A 19,852-nucleotide genomic window follows, 5' to 3' on the forward strand; every position below is an offset into this window, starting at 1 on the left:
CAGCACGAGGTCACGGGCTCAGGGCGAGTTGGGCCCACCCTGTCAGTTTATAAATCCCCTGGTCTAAAGGCTAACATAAAGCTAGTAGTTAGCGTAACTCTTTACGGTCAGTCGTTGACTCGTCGTGGGCTTGAAACGGAAGTGAAAGGGGATAAGATACCGTACTCTATACCACACGTGCATAGTTTATAGTACCACCAGCACGTATCGATACCACAGTCAAAAGTGAAAACTTTGCAGCCTTCTTCCCTTCTAGAATACCGAGTGTGACTGTATATTTTTTGCCCATACAGTATAAAAGTGCTCAGCAATGATCACCCTATCTTTTCACTTATATTTATATTTACTTTATAAGAAAAAAATTAAATGTTTAATCTTAAATTTATATTATATTAGGATTTTTTATCGAAGTTTATTTTTTAATTTAGATCGTTGAGAATATATATATATATATATAATTTTTATTTATAAATTATTTTTTACTTACAAATATATTGCTTGCCATTTTTTTATAAAAAAAACCAGACAAATAGACAATCATCGCCGATGACAGCGAAATGCTTCTGGATGCTGTAGTTGTGGGTGCATCCCATTGACCAGCCAGCCAATCTTTGATCCCAGCCGCAGGTTTTGTGATCCAGTGGCTAGAGCTGAGTGAGAATGGCCACGAAGGAAAGGAGCAGCTACCAGGAAGTCTCCTGCTCAACGTCACAGACTGAAGAAAATTTCAAAGAGGCTGCTCGCCTTTGCTGACTGTGGACTTGTGCGTAGACTAGATCGAGAAAAAGCAAAAAGAAACTAAAATAGATTCTGAACTGCCACTATAATGCCCACTGTTAGTGCAACTCCGACCTACCAGAGCACGTTGCTGTGTTTGATATTGCTGGCGATTAGTACATCTAAACTGACAGTGATTCCATGATTAGTCTGAATTTTAGTGTAGTAGGCTAGCACATAGTAGACTCTAAAACTCGTGTGTTTCAGAATACTCAGCTTAGCACACTGTCTGGAAAGAAAGAAAAAAAAAGGTGCGTGTCGATGTTCGTAGCAAATTTGATCTTGGTCACATGGAAGTTTTCGACACTACGCTGTCAGTACATTCAAAATCGCTTCTGGAATTTTGAGTAAAAGGTTGTGGACAGAAATCCGAATTGCAGTATGGTCCAAGTGTACCCGAAGACTGAATGATTGATTCGCTTCGAGAGAGGAACATCTTGTGTCATTGACTTAAGAGGTAACGGCACGCGAGATGGAAACAGGGTAGTGACCATCAAGGACGGCACGATCTACTCGATTTCATCAGACTTAAGATGTTGATATCAGGACATGTCATTGCTGTGAGTCGCACAAGAAGCTCTTGTCTCTAACGTCCCGTTCAGTTCCCAAAAAATTTGGAGGAAGAGGTCACATCGACGTGTACGATATTAAACGTTGTTTAATTATTACAAAATAAATTTCAGATTCCGTCTGGAAACCGCGAGACGAATCTTTTAAGTCTAATTAACCCGTCATTAGCATATGTTGGTTATTGTAACACTAATTCGATGTGATGTTTTTTGGAAAAGTTTTTGGGAACTAAACATGGCCGAAAACAGATACTTTGTAGAATCAATTTTCAGATTCTGGGCGTTGCTTCACCTTTTCTCTTTTTGTCTCTCAAAAACCTGCATAATTGGTCGTTATGTACGCACTATTCAAACGTGAGACCTCTGGCTGATATAATGTTAATCTGCATGCATCAGTCAGTTAACTGTTATCATGTTAAGCTACATGCACCAGTCCAATTACACATAAAAACCTAAGTTGATAAAAAAAGATAAGCAATTTACTTTATACACCCCAATACCACGCACACTCCCGCACGAGCCGCTTGTGGGATTCCTTATGCGGTTCTGCCTAGGGCGGCGGCGCGCCGGTCGAGCTCGCGGCGCTGGTGGCTGGAGTTGTGCTCCTTCAGCGTCGTCGGTCACGGCCATAGCGCTGCCTCCTCGTCGTCAGGTATCTCGTCAATCATGCTGCTCCTCCTTGGTTAGAGCAACTTCAATAGTACAACCAGCTGCTGGCTACAAATGGTCTATAACTAACTTAATAGCCAATACATGCAATAGTCATATACTACATAATTAATATCCGACCCCACCTGTCATACACATATGTGTCTGGAATCCGTACTGTAGCTGACTATAAATCTATATTCCGCTGCTCTTCTCTCTCCTCTTTTATCACCCTAAAATATGTTTATACATTGCTTATAGTTTGCTATTTTACCAGCTCTTAGGGCTTCATCCAGGATTTGCGTCGCGAACTCGCGATCGATCGGAGAATTCGGGATCCAAAATAGCCTCGTTGCACAATGGGCCAAGATATAATGGGCCTTCTCGGCCTGATAATACCTGTGGGCCAGATTTTATTCGGCCCAACATTGCCAGCCTTCTTGGGATTGCTGGCGTTTGGGCTAAAAGTGGGGCCACCTAGAGCGCCCACGCCGGCCCGCCCCCGTAGCCTTGCGCCGCCGCCCGCCGGCGTCTTCCCGGCGATCTGCTCCCGATCCGGTGCGGTCTCACCACTGCCCCATCCGCATATTTGGCCGGCTACCTAGTGGATGAGCCCGGGATCTCCGCACGCTGCTAGGGAGGCTAGCGGAGCGTGGTGACTGGTGAGCATCGCCGAGGCCCGAGGCCAGGATGGAGTTGGACGGCGGCCGGAGCAGCACAAGCGCTTGTAGCGCCGCCCTTCAGGTTTGTAGCGCTTAGTTTGAGCACTTGCTGAACAGGTCTTTTCTCATTTGTGGATAGAAAGCCAGATGGATTGGTGGCTGTGAACTTTCAGGGTCACCGGCAATGCGGTATGTTTCGACAGTTTCAGATTCTCGTCTAAGGCCTTGTTTAGTTTTCCAAAATTTTTTTAAAAAACATCACATCGAATTTTTGGATAATTAAATAAAGCATTAAACATAGCTGAACCAAAAAACTAATTGCACATTTATGGAAGAAATCTTGAGACGAATCTTTTGAGCTTAATTAGCCCATGATTAGCCATAAGTGCTACAGTAACCACATATGCTAATGATGGATTAATTAGGCTCAAAAGATTCGTCTCGCGGTTTCTAGGCTAGCCGTGAAATTCGTTTTTTCATCCGTGTCCAAAAACCCCTTCCAACATCTGGTCAAACATTTAACGTGACACTTCCAAAAATTTTCTCAATGACCTTGTCTCTGAATAGATTGCAGAGAGTAATACTCCAAGCTTGGTGAAATCAAGACTACCCTAGCCTATTCCTTCTATCGCAGGATTGGAATCCAAATCAAAGCATCAGGAGCGCACAGCAGATTGGGTCCCATGATTGACCATCATCCGTCTTCTTCTGGTTAGTGGTATCTTGCTTCAAATGTTCATCTACAACTTTTTTTCAGGTAGTGTCAAACACTGTCGCCCGTTGTCCATTCCTGTGGAGTATCCATTTTTGGAACTTTTAGAGTGAGAAAACTTTTGAGAGAAGTGTTATGTCAAATGTTTGACCGGATGTCGGAAGGGGCTTTGACACGAATGAAAAAACGAATTTCACAGCTAACCTAGAAACCACGAGACAAATCTTTTAAGCCTAATTAATCCGTCATTAGCATATGTTGGTTATTGTAGCACTTATGACTAATCATGGGCTAATTAGGTTCAAAAGATTCGTCTAAAGATTTCTTTCATAACCATGTAATTGGTTTTTTGGTTTATCTATATTTAATGTTTATTTAGATGTTCAAAAATTCGATGTGACGTTTTTAGGAAAAAAAAACTAAACAAGCCCTCAATATCGAGGAACAGATCAGTTTGAGCTATCAATTCTCGTTGACCTGTATCATGGATGATGAACAGAAAAGCTATCGTTACACTGTTAAAACTTGAAAGAGGACTGTGCTTGATAAGAGTTAGTACTAAAAACAAGAGTAAGGCGCCAGTGCTATTCCCCTTTTCAAGGACAACATTATCGGTGCATTTTTTTATATATATAATGGATTAAAACACGTTCTCTATATCCAACCCGGATCTACACAACCCAGTTATCAGTGCATTTGATATGTCTAATTATATAATTACAGATTTATTCAATTCTCCTTCAATCGTGCTATCTTAATATATTTTGATGGAATATCTCTCATGAGTAATATCTCATGACAAATAAAATTAAAAAAAAAGTATTTTGTGACAAATATAGTGCCTTGTAATACTGCTATTAATTCGAAATCTGACACGTTGTGCATTCGGTTTGGGGTGACTTGGGACCATATACTTTTGCTAATGATGCAGCTACGCTGTTAGTATTTTTTGCATACGAGTTATTACGCTCTGTACGCATGGTGATCATTGGCAAAAATACCTTTATATGCATATGCATAATAAGCCAAAATCAGTGCATTAGTGATCACCTGAATCTTTTCATTCTACTTATGCTTATAAGACAAAATTCAAATTTTCAGCCTTAAATTTGAAGTTGATTTTGGAGTTATTTTCACCGAAGTTTATTCTCGAGTCTTGTCTTTTAGATTACTAAGAATATGTATATAAAACTTTTATTCATAAATTATTTTTCGTTTGCAATATACCGCCTCAATGCAAGTATTATTTGTTAGGAACTTACGTTCTCTCTAAAGTACAATGGTTTTGTTCGTTGAATCATATCCCTGTAAGATGATGTACTAATATGCTTGCGAGTGTATACATTTTATGTTTTTATCACATATTTACGTATCATATGTATACCTGCTACTTGTGACACTGTTAGTCTCCATTGCTGTGCTTCCTAGCTTCCTAGTTGGTCTAAAAACACCTGAATCCCCCCCCCCCCCCCCCCCAGTATTATCTGTCTGTTTGAATGGTCTATCTCATCAGTAAAACTTAATGTAACCAGTAGCTAACTGATGAAATATTTACATAGGACATAGGAATAAACTAACTACACGATTCTTGGCATGCATAATTTTCTAGGAACTATAGCTGCTTTCGTTTACTCCAATACATTATTCTTGCAAAGGGAATGTAGCCTTTTTAGCTCAGGAACTAAAATATACGCTGGCAACATTTGTGAGCACACAACACAGAGGATACAGATGTTTGGGAAAAGGTTACAGATCCTATCGTAATCCACCCTGTCCTTTCTTCTTTTCCTGCCATTCGGAATTTAGTGGTGGCCCAATGACAGACCTTTCCTTTGTTCTCAGTGCCAAGGCTGCAAGTATTACAATAATCTTTCTACCAGTACCATAGAAATATTACCTTTTTTTTTGGTCCTGTGGTTTATCCTGTAAAACCTAACGATATTGATTTTGAGATTATCTACAGCTGGAGCCTATAATTAACTGTCTGGAACTGCATACTAGCGTTTCAATGGTGAAATTCAGCAAGGGATCTGCTGCAGACATTTGTGGCCATCTGGGGTTTTACTTGAAATTTCAGGTATTCCTCAAGCTCACCTCTTGCAGACTTTGCCGTGCAATCATGCATAAATACTAGAAGTTTAAGTTCAAGATAATCTTCTTCCAGTGTCATGGTCGTAAAATTTACGTCGAGTTCACTAGAATAGTAAACAAAAAGAAATCATCAAAACTCAAGCAGTATATTCCACTAGCTGCAGTAGAGGGTCAGCTTGAAGCCCATGCAATGTCTCTCTCTTGGAATGGATCAGTGCAATGTCTCTCTCCATATTGGCTTCAGATAGCTTCCACATTTGGCAACTTTTGCTGTCAAGAGGAAGCAATAAATAGCCATGGAATGGTGTGACACGAAAAAAAAATGAAGTAATTGAATTCAATCAACAGTTTGTACAGTTATGAAGAGGGATTAACCTACACTTCTATGACAACTGGCAAGAAAAGAAAGGTGTTTGGGTAGCTAGATTGATTAGTACGTCGGAAAAAGCGGGCAAGTTCACACGCACTAACAGTATGACTTAAGGAAATTCCACATGCTGCTTGTAAATTCTCTCCTTTCATCCTTAGAGCTTTTTATTCCCAAAAATTTTCATCAAAAACATCATAAATCTTTAGACACCTAAATAGAGTATTAAACATAGATAAAATGAAAAACTAATTGCATAGTTATATGAGAAATCGTGAGACGAATCTTTTGAACATAATTAGTACATGATTAGCTATAAGTGCTACAGTAACCACATATTCTAATGACGGATTAATTAGGCTCAAAAGATTCGTCTCGCGGTTTACACGCGGCCGTGAAATTCGTTTTTTTACTCGTGTCCAAAAACCCCTTCCAAGGACGTGACATCCAAAAATTTTCATTTTACCAGTTAAACACCTTATTTCTGCTGGTCAATTTGGCTGGCCCAGCAAAAAGAACAAAATAAAATCCCACATGCTGCTGCTCTATTGTTGATGTGACACCAACATACTATAGCTCTTTTATTGCTCTCTTTATTTGCATCGAAATCACTATTATGATCTGAGCATTGCACTGCAGTTGTGTACAACCATTGTATCATACCATGCACACTTTTGGCACCTTTGTCAAGAAATCTATCAGTTATAGAATCACACCAGTCTATTTCATCTGGAAAAGAGTAGGTGATTTACAAAATATGCAGTTCGTCCACTGGGCCTGCAAGATGCTATTTTCCCCTTATCATAATCATCTCTACAAGCCAAAAACAGGTCATCCCCCAGAAAGGTGATGGACTACGGTTTACAATTGATATGTCTGGACCCTAATATTAACGATCTGCTATTCTCACAGGGTCAGCTCATTCTGTGGAAGAATATAGGAGAAATAAGTGCAGACCTTAACTTGAGGAAGTGAGTCCATTTAATCCAAGCATATAACATTAGTTTATATGTTTATATAAGTAATATAAGTGCAATGATACAGTACGGTGTCAATGAGTGCATCCATTTGATCCATGTGAAAGTGACACCTTATAAAGTTGCACTGTTCTTAGTTCTTACCATGTCATGGGGAAGCTCTGACCTCCTCATGACCCTCAACCTCTTAGCAGTTGAAACAAATACACTGCAGGAGTAAAACACATTAGTTAGATACTTAAATAGCAATAATGCAATCAATATGCATGGTATGCTCTTGCACAAGAAATATGGCTGGCAATTAAAAATTTGGAAGATGGCATAAATAAAGAAATTGCGCCTCTTATTCAAGGTGATGAAACAAATCAGCGTGATAGGCTGACATCATACACTAAGAATATAAGGAACATCAAAAGCTTACTTCCATGGTATGTCCCCAGCTAACATTCTGTCTCCATCATTGTCTTCATACACTAAAGTATATTCGCCAGTTCCATCCAACAACCCTGAAAATATTTTCTCTTCTGTTCCTTGTTCCCCACTTTCGGCACAAGATAAATCCTTTTGAGCTGCAGAACAATGCTTTAGAAAAAAAGGTGCAGTACTATTTGCATCACAAGTATTTGGCTCCTTAACATGACTTGAAGTATTTGTTTTCAGTGCGCTTGGTGTTCTTATTTTTTACCTTCAAGAAAACCACGGAACAACTCTTCAACAGCTGATGACAGCTTCTGGTAGCTATCATATAATGCAAGGTCTACTTTCCTTCCAATGGGGATCCCGTCCATGTTGATTTTGACAAGAGGTCTCTTCTTGCAGATTAGCTTTGCCTTGTCATCAGCTTCGTCATTTTGTTGTTCAGGGGACTGTTTAGATGAACTGCCATTTGTTGTGAGGTTTCTCCTGAAGGATCGGATGGGAGGCCAGCCGACTACTGGAGGAATAGCACCTCTACATCAAATTAGAGCACTGGTGAGTGTTGGGTTTATCCGTTTGTTTTTGGAAAGACCAGGTGAGTTTTTATATTGAGGAGGGTCAAATCATAAGCCCATAATAAAGAACGCACTGTTCCGTGGAAAGCATATCCGCACTTAACCAATAAACAATAGTAAAATCCAAAATGAGTACTAGTAACATAAAGTAACTACATGGTTGATTAAAGACAACCTTCTTTTAGCAAATCAATGGGGTAGATATTGGCAAAGTAAAGGTTACTTCTTTGACCGGCAAGATTGCCGGTTAAATCCTCACTCTTAAGTATCAATAGCTAAAAATCTGAAATAAAATCCTTCGCATGATTCATTCAGAAAGCCATGACCAACAAATGAAACAATTGAAAGATCTTAACTCGTTTGAGAACCAAAAAAAAAGACCATAGGAAAGCTGATTTCGTAGGAATTAGGAAGCAGAGGATTGAGACGCGAGAACATTAGAAAATATGTAATCTGTCAGAAGTTATCTAAGCCGCCATGTATGATGACAAGAATAAACAAGTATGATTTCCATGGTGACTGCAAATAGAAGAAAAGGCAGCAGAAGTGTGTCGTTACCTCCCCTGTGGGTTGCTGCTGTGCACAGCAGCCGAGCCATGTGATGGTGGTGAGGGACTGCATCCTTTCTTCCTCTCACCTGCCATATTTTCACCTCCTAATGTTAGCTCATTCCCACATTCTTCTCTGTCCCGGTGGATCTGATTGTAACCTTGTGCAACAGAAGAGAAAGATGTAAAACACAAAGAACAGCTGCTCAAACTAAGAACTAACATAAGCTGTTTGTTTTCCCTTGCCCCTACCCTCTGGTGTGGCCCCAACAGATGCCAAAGATCCTCTCTTTGCTCCAGTTGTGGTGATGCTGGCGATAGCCTTTGAATGTGCAGGGAAGCAACTGGGGGATGGTGCTGAGGAACCATCTTGCTGCTGCTGCTGTATCTTCTCTCTGGAACCAGCTGCTTGTTCTCCCTCATGGAGACCAGGAAGGCCGAGCTTAAGCTCTAGTTCCTCGTCCTCATGGGCATCTACGCTTGTGTTTCTTGATCTTTCTCCTCCTGCTTCTTTCACCTTCCATTCTCTCCCGTCAGGGATGAGGTTTAGCAGTGTGGGAGGGAGGCCTTTGTCCTTGAATTCTTCTTCCATAGGACTTGATCTACTGTAGGAATACGAATTCTATATGAAAAAGGAACAAGAGGAGAAAGGTTCTGTTAAAATAATAGATGGTGGTTTGTGGAGACGAGCAAGGTCTCAAAAGTGCCAATTTTAAGGGCTTCAACACTCAAAACTCTACCGCCTGTGATGCATATAAAGTTGGGAACTCGATGGGAAGAATGCAGCTACTTGAAAAGTTTAGTTTTGCACTCAACTTAGGCCGGAGAAAGTGTCAAAACAAAACGTGGAACATATTCCAAAGGTCAAAGTGAAAGATGGAAAGAGAAACCGGGAAGAGACAGGACCTGTGATCATCAAATCAATTCATGTCACAGCCTCAAAGACGTTTCCCGGCAAAGGGAAATGGAGCCTGCAACCATTTATTTGGCAACAAGATAAAGCACTTTCAAGTCTCCTGTCAAACTTAAGTCTTTCACGACGTAAAAGAGTGGCTACCAACTCATGTCCAAAAGCATTTTCAGAGGGAGGAATGTAATGTAACCCGCCTAATTAGCAGAGAAAAAGATTCAAGCACATGCATCTTGCCACAACTACTTGAGATAAAGATCATATAGCATACAACACCAACAGCCCAAGCACTCACCGGACACCAGAACAGCTGCAATTAACCTGGGTCCAACTCCAAGGCCCAACCACTCCAGCAATGGCTGCCTAGAGGCAAGAACAAGCAGCAGCAGCAGCAGCTAGCTAGCTTTGGTACCAGTGTGATGCCTGCCGTTCTTTTTCTATTGGCCTGCTGCCTCCTAGTGGCCCTAGAGCAAAGTTCTCCCCCCTTATCCTGCACTTTTTAGCCTATTTTTTCCTGGCAAACACGTAGCTGGATGGCTCAACCTGTGAATGATGCAAGTGTGTAGGCATGTAGCACGGGTTCCGGTTTAGCCAGAGGGCCAGAGCAACCAACCAAAGCTATCTCCTTCTTTGTTGCGTGCGTGCGTGTGAGTTCATCGTGCGTATGGGATGACGAGATGATTGGGAAGGGGGCCAGGTGCACCGAGCGTAAGGGATCTAGCGACTCTTATCCGAGGCCAGTGGGGTGTGTGGTGTGACCTTGTGAGTGATGTGATCGATGCGGTGTTTGTTATTTGGCACATTATGGCTCAGTTTAGGTCAGAAAAAAAATTTTTAGTGTCATGTTATATGTTTGATCGATATTGAAAGAGGTTTCGAGTAAGAATAAAAAACGAAATTTATAGCTCGCCTGAACCGAGAGATGAATATTTTGAGTTCAATTAATTCGTTATTAGCACAAGTGAATTAATGTAGTAATTATGGCTAATCGTGGACTAATTAAGCTTAAAAGATTGGTCTCATGATTTTTTTCTAATTGTGTAATTATTTCTTCATATATATTTAATACTCTATTTAGGTGTTTAAATATTCGATATAATGTTTTTAAGAAAAAAATGTTAGGAACAAAACGGGACCTATATCTTCGTTTAGTTGCTGTCGGATGCTGGTGGTGTCATGGTGACACACACTGCAATGCTTCGTGTTCTTTCTTACTACTGGCCTTCTGGGACCACTGTCGACGTTGGGAGGGTCTGTTTCCTCTGTTTGATCTTTCTGTTCAGTGCCCACTTTGCATGTGCTGAATTGCTGAATGGAGAATTTCGATCCATGCTGACGAAGAACACGTACCTCCGGGGATATGGTGTTTGTTTAATTTCGTTCCGAGAGAGAGCATGGGTTCCCATCCTACAAAACTGATGCAACTTGTATGAACGTTCGCATGAAGGTAGTGCCCGCCTACGTGTAGCCCCTCCAGGCCAATTCATGCTCCTTTCTCTTGCCCATGATGAGAAATTGAGAGCTCAACGGATGCCGTGCCAGAAAGGAGACAACCGGTACTTCTTAGGCCGCTTTCGGCAAGACATGTATAAGTTAACTTATGTCTGTCATGAAAAACGTAGTAATAGATTAGTATATAATTAATTAATTATTAATTATTAAAAACAAAAATAAAATAGATTAATATAGTTTTTTAAAACAATTTTTCTATAGAAAATTTTTACAAAAAATATACCGATTAGCAGTTCGGGAAGCGTGCGCGCGAAAAACGAGAGATGTAAGTTAACAAGGGGGGCCTCCCGAACACGGCCTTACTCTCTGTTCTAAAAAATAAATCTGTATCTAGATTTGTATTAGAGAATGTTTCATTTGATCCTAGATTTGTTTATTTAGAGATGCAGGGAGCATTTCCCAACCTTGTAACACACGAACACTCGGGGCACGTTGCAAACACAAATGTGGGCTAATTTTTTCCTCCTTTTGTGCGTACATTTTTTGAGTTGCTAAACGTTTATTTTTAGCAAAAAGAAATTATGAAATTTTTTTTTAAATTAGGTTAATCTAATTTTCACTGTAACAAATACTTACCTAATTACATGCTAATGATTTTACTCGCACGTACGCTAATTAGCCAAACTCCATAGAAACGCGCCCAGCATATGCATGGTTACGACTTACGAGTAGTGCACCGGACACAAGCACGCATATGGACTGCCCCTACTGTAGTACATTGCGGAATACTGTAGTTGGCTGTGTGGCATGGCAGGTCGGGGAGAGGCGGATAAGAGTGGACTTTTGCGTTTGCGGCGCGTCGCGTGCGTCAACGTCGATCAGGCTCCCCGGATTGATCGGATGGACGGTGACGGTGTGACACGGTAGCCGTATAGGGTGGTGGTCCCGTACATGGGCACTCTGCTCTTTCCTCGCTCGGCGCACGCACGCGCGAGCGCCACCGTCGGCCGTCCACGACGTGGCACCTCTTCTGCTAAGCCGCGCTGCGCGTATCGCCGACAGGCTAGTGCGCTCGGTGAGAAAGACGGTAGTAGTAGTGTGGCTCCGCAGCGACGGCTCGCGGCGCGAGTTGTATGATTCGCGCGGACGGCCGGCCGGCCCGCATGTTTATCGATCTTGGACTGCTCTTTAGGTTTTTTTTTTTCTTCTTTTCGATGGATTTTGGACGCTGTCACGGCCACGGCTCTGTTGATGTCCAACCGTAGGACGCCGAGTTCCGACCGTGTGTTCCAGCTTCCAACCCCCATCCGGTCGACCATGAGGAGTGTTAAGCCCAATTAATCCTTGGTGCCCGCAACCGGCAGCACTACTAAACTATTAAGGATTTTGGATTTTTTGAATTATCTGTTTTTTTCGATATCTATTCGATGATATAAACAACTAAATCAATCGATAAAAAGCAAAAAAAGGTTACTATAGAAAGATCAAATAAAAAACTTTGACACAGAAATATTCCGGACATCATTTAGGACTTTGAAAAAGTTATCCACTTATCCGACAAAAATCTATAACCCAAAATAGAACGCGAAGGTTGGTTTGGTCCGTGTCTCAAGACGTGATCGGAGTCATCAGTTTGGGCCTCGTTATCTTTAAATCTACCGCGAGTTTTTTTTTTGGTCTATTTTAACTTACTCCTTTGCTAAGATCGAATGGAAATGGGCAAGAGAATTGATTGTCCCCAGGACATGACCAAAGTCATCAATTCTAACCGCATTATCTCTAAATTCAGTGCTAGTTTTTTTTTTTTGCGCTAATTTGCTTGGTGCTGTTGCAAAGATGGCGGGGTTAGAAAACACCATCATATGTGTATTGACATGCGGGGCTAGCTCGGACATGTTATTATTATATATATGCGACGATAGTTTGTAACTCACATATCCTTTTGGTAGTATTTTCTAACCTTTCTCCTTTTCCCTTTTTTCTGTTTTAGCTTACTCCTTTGCCACGATTAAATGGAAATGGACATGAGGGCGGTGGGACTGATAGTACTGATCGAACTTAACAAATCCGATTGTAAGGCCCATGATTGAGAGATCTAAGAACCTTCATGTCCCGTAGTTGGTCACTGTTTATCTATAAGGGCCCAGGATAGACCAAAAGTAACTGCCTAGTTGTTGGGCTTTTATGGACATGCGTGTTTAATCGGTCGAATAGGTTTTTCATGGATATCTTAGGCGGACCATACAAAATCTCCTGGTTGAACAATGATTTTGATGGTTGATGCTCAGGTCATCAGCTTGTGAATTGTGACAGTGAGACCCTGAGCATGATGGTTAAACTGCAGAAAGCGTGTTTGCTAATCTGGAGCGCGACCACACAAAAAGACCAATTAAAACACGCGCGGGGGCAGCAGCTGACACACGACCATGGACCAACCTGCGCCTAACCATGCGTACATCACGCCTAAACTCGATGATTCAATCAATCTGACCTCTCTATCGTCGGCCCTGAATGGACTGGCACCGAGCTCGTCTTTGTTTAATGGCATCCAATCTTTTCTATTTTGCTTATCCTTACAAACAAAAGTTCAAATTTACAATCATAGATTTAGAGTTTCTTTTAGAGTTTTTTTTGCCGAAAATTATTTTTCAGCTTAACTTTTATATCACTAAAAATACATATATTTTTGTTTATAAATATATCATTTTACATGAAAAAAAGTTAAACAATCACGCCATGAAAGCTGCACCGGTGGCTTTTGTTGGGAGGTGCAGGGACATGCTTTTAATTGCAGCCATTTGCTGAGAGCTGCATCATGGACAGCTCAGGAAGAACCCAGAGAAAAGAAATGGCGTTAACTGGAACCATGCAATGCGAATATCATCCGGTTTGAATCGCTCCTCAATTCAAAATATGAACATTTCTAATTAATTTAGTAGATGTTAAGATTAAAAATAAAAGATTATAATACCCTTAATAAATAAGGAAGGTATGTGTGTGAGAGGTATAAAATGAGAAAAAAGAATAAAAAATTGATGATGTGATAAGTACTGTGACTAGTACCAAAAATACTAACCAAGCAGCTGCCTACCTCTATTATTATGTCATTTCCTCCCGTTCCTGCATGGAGAAATCTGCTACAGGATATGCATGCATTTCGTCGACAGGCGTTACCTTCTCATCTTTTGCTCTTATTCCGACAGATCAAAAAGTTCCGTAGCTATTAGACCAAGTATAATAGCAGACTATAAACCAGCTAAATGATGATGTGGAAGAGAGAAGGGAGGAGAGAGAGGAGAAGCTGACTATAAGCTTATAAGCTCAGACACAAAAACCAAGACATCATGTGAGATAGATATGTGGGTCTTGTATTAAAAATAAAAAGCTAACCATTATATGAGTGGACTATAAAAAGACTACAAAAATTTTTATTGACAACTTATTAGTTATATTATTAGCCATGCTCTTAGTGGAGAGGTGAATCCTCCGATGGCTACACCGCGAAATGGATTGGCCGCTCAACAAGCCACAGTGCTACACCACCTGAACTGTAAATTCCTTTTTGCCACATAGCTAGAGAATTTATACTGCACTGCTTCATCCAAATCTTGCGACGAAGAAAAACGAATCGCTATCAGCACCCAAAGCCAACACGCCACAGTGAAGTGAAAATGGTGGTGGTGGTGGTGCACGTTGCTGTCACTCTCGCTTCAGTCAACCAGACCGCGAGAAACGTTTTTCCCGCGAGGGCACGAGCGCGGGGCGTGCGCCACGTTGCTCGCCACTTCGCGCGGCTAAACTGGGAGCCGCCCGAGACGGCGAGACCGAGAGGTGCGGGTTCGGCGGCCACATTTCAGAAAACGAAGAAAATCCGACCGCGTTTCTGGCAGCGCGCACGGCACAGACCAGCTGCCGGGTCGGTGTCCGTCGTGATCGCGCGAGGCCGCCCGGTGGTGGCCGGTCATTTCCCAGCGACGTAACGGGGGTTCAGCGAACGTGTGTTCGGCGCCCCCCCAGATGCGTTGCGTCCGGTCTTGGTAGGAGCGTAGGGCTCGTCGACCAGACGCTTGACGCCCATGAGGAATGACTGGACAACCCCAAACTCTTGAGCTGTTTGTGGTCAGGGGGAGCAGACCAAATTAGGGCAACCATATGATAAAATGCAGGTGCTTTCTAGCTGGTAATATACGTGGTGATCGATGTTAATTAATACCGGGCAGTAGTACTACTGCCATCAATAAGCACATTATATGTACTTACTTGGAATTAAAAAAAATATATCAAATGTTTGTTGCTCCAATCCAACACTGGTAGCAATGATTCTCTTCGATGGATCCCGCCTTATTACCATCTTATATGTATAAACATTGTGAGCTATATACAATATTGCTAATATTTGATGTTGGGTTCCACATTATTATTAGGTTACAAAATAAATAATGCTAATGTCTTTAGTGAACATTCTTTTGATAAATACGGTTACTAAACTACTAAATAATATATAAAGGATCTTTTAAAACACAACTAGATGTATTTTTAAATTATAATAATTAATACTTACTAATTATACGCTAATGGGTTACTTTTACATGCCAAAAAACCATGCTGAACCTCCCAAAAGAAGGCAAACTTACAAAAAATTATTTCATAAAAATATATTAAATTAATTATACGCTAATAATTTATCTCGTTTTACGTAAATAAATCATTACATTATATTTTGTCCAGAAGAACCCGCACTTACTCGAGGCTTTGGTGCCCATGAGTTGTATAGTCCTTTTTATGATTCCACGAGCAACTTGGGAATTTCCCTGACCTAGACGGGTTTATTCCAAGTTCCAACTCAACCAGCGGAAGAAACAATGCTACGCTCGAGAGCACCAAGTCATTTTTCCGTTCGATGTGGTTGGAATTCTACACCTAAGTTAGCTTGGTTTGGTGACGTGGTCTAAAACCAGGTCACGTCGCAAGGACCGAAAGAACACACATGCCTCTGTTCTGATCCACAACGCTTGGCTTGAAACATCCACGATCTGGACCATATCAGGACTACCAAGCTTTATGGCCTGACATAATCTCGATCTGATAACAAAAGCACGGAGATTTACGCCAAATGATCACGACACTCGAGTCACTCGACGAATGGTTCGTTAAGCCCCAAAAGATCACACCTTTTTTTTTCGCTTATAAGATAAAATTTAATTATCAACATTAAATTTAAATTAACTTTGAGTTTTTTTTACTAAAGGTTATTTTTATAAAAAATATTTATAAAATAATTTTTATTTACAACAGTAAATATTCCGTTGGAAAAAAATCCAACAATCACCGCAACAAGGGGGTGTTGGTCCCCTAACTTTTTTTAAGTTTTTGTCATATTGAATGTTTGATATGAATTAGAAGTATTAAATATATACTATTAATAAAATCTGTTCCATACTCTGGACTATTTCGCGAGACGAATCTATTGAGTCTAATTAGTCCATGATTAACGAGTGTGATGTTATAATAAACATTTGCTAATCATAAATTAATTAGGCTTAAAAAATTTATCTAGTAAAATAGTCTTTATTTATACAATTAATTCTATTATCAGTTTATATTTAATACTATTAATTAACGTTTAAATATCCGATGTGACGAGAGATAAAAAAAAATCTCTAATTCAAACAACCACTGAATTGAAGAAAACGAGAGCAAGCGAGGCGCATTTGCGCAAGCAGCGCGGGCAACGTCGTGGCGAGCGACATGCGAGCACGAGAAAGCCTGCGGCTGCACGGGCCGGCGGTCGTCTGGTCTGGCCGTCGTGATGGTGGGGTGGTGGTCAGGCAGTCGCGCACACGCCGTGTGGTTGGCGGCTGGCTCTGTGTCCCCGGACACGCCGCTGATGCGCGATGCGAGGCCGAGTTATATACTTATATTTTTTTTTCTCCCCTTCTCTATTCTCCACTGTGTCTACGTGTTGGGTTTGTGCACCACGCGTCGGGCTGGCCGGTTCCCGCACGGGACACGCACTTGGCGCGTAGCCGCTTCACCCCCGACGCGTGTCATGCGTTTCGGGAACTCGCGCACGTTGTCACGTATAGGTTCCGGCCGGCACTAGCGAGCATGTCTTTTTTTCTCTACGGCGTCGGGACGTTATTTTTTATGCGAGAATGTCGTTGCTTTGTTCACAAATGGCGACGGGAATTGTTGCTGCTCGCGTCGCGTTGGTCGTTTCCCCACCTTTTGCTTTTGTCCGGAGGATGACTTCGTACTACAACAGTATAACACTTGCGTTAGTTCCGCTGGTTTTTGAAAGCAGTTTTAGACTTGTGCAGTTGTGCGGTGATCCGTTTGGCATCCGATGGACTGCTGGAGTATTAACTTTTTCCTCGCAACTTGAAAGGGAGCCTTTTTAGGCCTGGTTTAGTTCTAAATTTTTTTTCAAAACATCACATTAAATTTTTGAACACCTAAATAAAGCATTAAATATAGATTAACCAAAAAACTAATTGCACAGTTAGCATTAAATATAGATGAACCAAAAAACTAATTGCACAGTTACGGAAGAAATCTTGAGACGAATATTTTGAGCCTAACTAGTCCATGATTAGCCATAAATGCTACAGTAACCAACATGTGCTAATGACAGATTAATTAGGCTCAAAAGATTCGTCTCGCGGTTTCTAGGCTAGCCGTGAAATTTGTTTTTTCATTCGTGTCCGAAAACACTTTCCAACATCTGATCAAACATTTAATATGACTTCTTTCAAAAATTTTCTTAATCTAAATACCACTCAAATCAAGGAAAAAAACCACAGATAGCCACCTGTCCTCTGCAACTGTCTTCTGCCACTTCGGTTGGATCAATCACACCGTCAGAGATTTTGACAGCTGTTAGTCGGCCCCACAAGTCAGTGGGTACGGACCAGCCGAGGCGAGGATAAGATCAGACATGCCGGGGCACATCCTTGGAACAGAATCCGGGAAAGCCCATGTGGGAGTGGCCACTGGCCCGGCCAACACCGCCTTTAAAACCACGAGGCGAGGGGGCCACGTAGGTGGGACCATCCTTGTCAGTGTCACATGCGTTCCCTCCCCGGCACGTGCCACGTAGACGCGCCACGCCGACCGATCGTTCGTTCGCGCAATCGCGCGCGCGCATTGGTTTGGCTTGCCTCCACACCATTTCCTATTGGTCAATTTCAATTCCCTGTGTGCCCCTGTAAGTTCCCCAATTCTTTCTACACCTCCTCTGAAATTTACTTGATCTCTTATATACCCTTGAGTTTTTATTTGAATTTCTTACATGCCCATTTCACTAGTTGATCATTAGTTTAACCGTTAGTTATCGTAGAAATAACTTTATCGTCCTTGGTTTATTGCTAAAAGCTAGAAATGTTTGATTTGTAAATTATTTGGGTTGTAAATAATAATAAGAGATAAATTACTAAATATTTTTAAAAATAAAACATAATTTCGTTAACAATTAGAAAATATTTATTATAAACAAATCAAGCTCCCATAAAATTTGAAAATTACTTTTCAATGAATATGAAATGAAAAAAGATTCATTTTAAAAAAACAAAGGGGATGTAATTATTTCATTAGAAACTATAGAAACATATTTAAAATTAATGTGTGGATTTAATCATATTTTTAAATTTTATTTTTGAAAATAAGTTTTATTTTTTAAGTTTGGAATTAGTTCATTATATCTTTTTTAAGTATAAGTTACTTTTTGCATATGAAAATTGATCAAGTAGGTAGCAAATATGTATACAAAGGGTAATATAGTTATTTGAAAAATATTTAATGGTCAACTAACAGAAATGGTATAGAGGGAATTAAAATAAAAACTTAAGGGTATATAAAGGATGAGGTAAAATTCAGATGTATAGAGGAGATTGAGTAAATTTCATGCACGTAAGGAATTTTCTCTATCCTTTTCTTTCTTTCAGCAAATTCCGCACGTTACGACGCCACGACGGTGCGTTTTTTTTGGGTCAAACGGACGCGCGCCGTGCCGCGTCCGGAAGCGAGCGGGCGGGTGCGCCGCGCGTTAATCCCGCATTCCCGCCCCGCCCGTATATAAACCCGCGCCACCCCGCACCACCGGCACAGCAAGCAAAGGCCAGCGCCCAACGCGCCCAGCTCGCAGCGAGAGCCGACAGCCACCGCACCACCGGAGCAAGGGAGCCGCAGCGTCTTTAATTTCCGGCGCTTTTTTCCTTCCTTGCCGTTTTCTTTCGAACGAAGGGGAGATGAGCAGCAGCAAGCTAGGCTGGGGAGATCGGCCGGGGATGTACGAGGAAGGGGACGACGACGAGCTGTTCGGGGCGTCGTCGTCGGTGTCCGGCGGCGAGTCGGACGAGGAGGGGGAGGGGGAGGACCAGTTCTCGGAGGGCGGCGCGGAGGCGTCGGCGGGGGCGGCGGACCAGATGGAGCACCGACGGTTCGCGCCGCCGCCGCTGCGGAGGTTGAACTCGGACAGCATCTACGACCTGTCGTCCATGACGGCGCAGCTACCGGCCAAGTGAGTACCCCGCCTTCTTCTACCCGGCGAAACGCCGACTCCATCCAGAAATCTCAACGCGCATCTGTTCCGCGTGCTCACCGTCCAAGAACACCGTGCCGTTCACTTTGCAGGAAAGGGCTGTCGAGGTACTACGAGGGGAAGTCCCAGTCGTTCGCGTGCATGTCGGAGGTGAGGTGCCTGGAGGATCTGCGCAAGAAGGAGAAGCCGTACAAGCAGAGGATCAAGTCGTGCAGCAGCTACGCGGCGCTGGGAGGGATCGCCAAGACGCAGTCGTCGAGTTCTTGCGCGAACCTGAGCATGATGGGCGCGAACGGCGGATTCAGGGCTCCCCCGATTCCTGTAAACAAGAACAGCTACCACCAGTAGTAGCGTAGGGAGCGGAGCGGAGCTGCGCTGTAGGATGCTTATTTTTGTTCTTGAGGTCTCTCTTCTGTATTCTCCCCCTACATCTTCCGTTTGGGGATTTTCTTCGCAGGCGCATTAGTCTGTGAATGAGCTTAATTACGAGGCGGCTCTCGTTTCGGTGTGAAAGATGATCGTTCTGTGTACTGTAAATATGTTGCAGAGGTTAAAAAGCAGAGGTGGTGATTCCTTTCCTCAGTTTTTTTCATTTCATGAGAATGGAC

General features: G+C 42.0%; 2 protein-coding genes across 5 annotated transcripts; one reads left to right on the plus strand and one right to left on the minus strand.

Annotated features, from left to right (window-relative positions):
* Window positions 1–5,409: 5,409 nt before the first annotated feature.
* Window positions 5,410–9,816, minus strand: LOC102711348 (auxin-responsive protein IAA18-like). Of its 4 annotated transcripts, none has more exons than XM_015837776.2 (7): window positions 9,549–9,816; window positions 8,596–8,948; window positions 8,354–8,504; window positions 7,489–7,754; window positions 7,225–7,372; window positions 6,948–7,011; window positions 5,410–5,729 (listed from the first exon to the last, which is right to left on the minus strand). In XM_015837776.2, exons 2-7 carry the CDS (start codon window positions 8,933–8,935, stop codon window positions 5,700–5,702), a joined length of 999 nt encoding a protein of 332 aa, XP_015693262.1. In that variant the 5' UTR covers window positions 8,936–8,948; window positions 9,549–9,816; the 3' UTR covers window positions 5,410–5,699. The 4 variants fall into 4 exon arrangements, with proteins under 4 accessions (XP_015693262.1, XP_006654667.1, XP_006654668.1 ...); XM_006654604.3 differs by having other exon boundaries at window positions 8,596–8,965; window positions 9,549–9,815; XM_006654605.3 differs by lacking the exon at window positions 9,549–9,816 and adding an exon at window positions 9,250–9,337 and having other exon boundaries at window positions 8,596–8,965.
* A 9,005-nt stretch (window positions 9,817–18,821) lies between these two features.
* Window positions 18,822–19,757, plus strand: LOC102704983. Its single transcript, XM_040524591.1, has 2 exons — window positions 18,822–19,223; window positions 19,337–19,757. Exons 1-2 carry the CDS (start codon window positions 18,952–18,954, stop codon window positions 19,590–19,592), a joined length of 528 nt encoding a protein of 175 aa, XP_040380525.1. The 5' UTR covers window positions 18,822–18,951; the 3' UTR covers window positions 19,593–19,757.
* Window positions 19,758–19,852: the final 95 nt, after the last annotated feature.

The sequence above is a fragment of the Oryza brachyantha genome, chromosome 5 (genome assembly GCF_000231095.2).
Source record: "Oryza brachyantha chromosome 5, ObraRS2, whole genome shotgun sequence".
Lineage (NCBI taxonomy): Eukaryota > Viridiplantae > Streptophyta > Magnoliopsida > Poales > Poaceae > Oryza > Oryza brachyantha.

Coding starts and splice junctions, on each gene's coding strand:
- LOC102711348 (XM_015837776.2), bottom strand. CDS start 8,935: ATGGAAGAAGAATTCAAGGACAAAGGCCTCCCTCCCACACTGCTAAAC. Junction 8,505..8,595: donor TGTTGGGGCCACACCAGAGG/GTAGGGGCAAGG, acceptor CTGTTGCACAAG/GTTACAATCAGATCCACCGG. Junction 7,373..7,488: donor GTTCCGTGGTTTTCTTGAAG/GTAAAAAATAAG, acceptor ATTGTTCTGCAG/CTCAAAAGGATTTATCTTGT.
- LOC102704983 (XM_040524591.1), top strand. CDS start 18,952: ATGAGCAGCAGCAAGCTAGGCTGGGGAGATCGGCCGGGGATGTACGAG. Junction 19,224..19,336: donor ACGGCGCAGCTACCGGCCAA/GTGAGTACCCCG, acceptor TTCACTTTGCAG/GAAAGGGCTGTCGAGGTACT.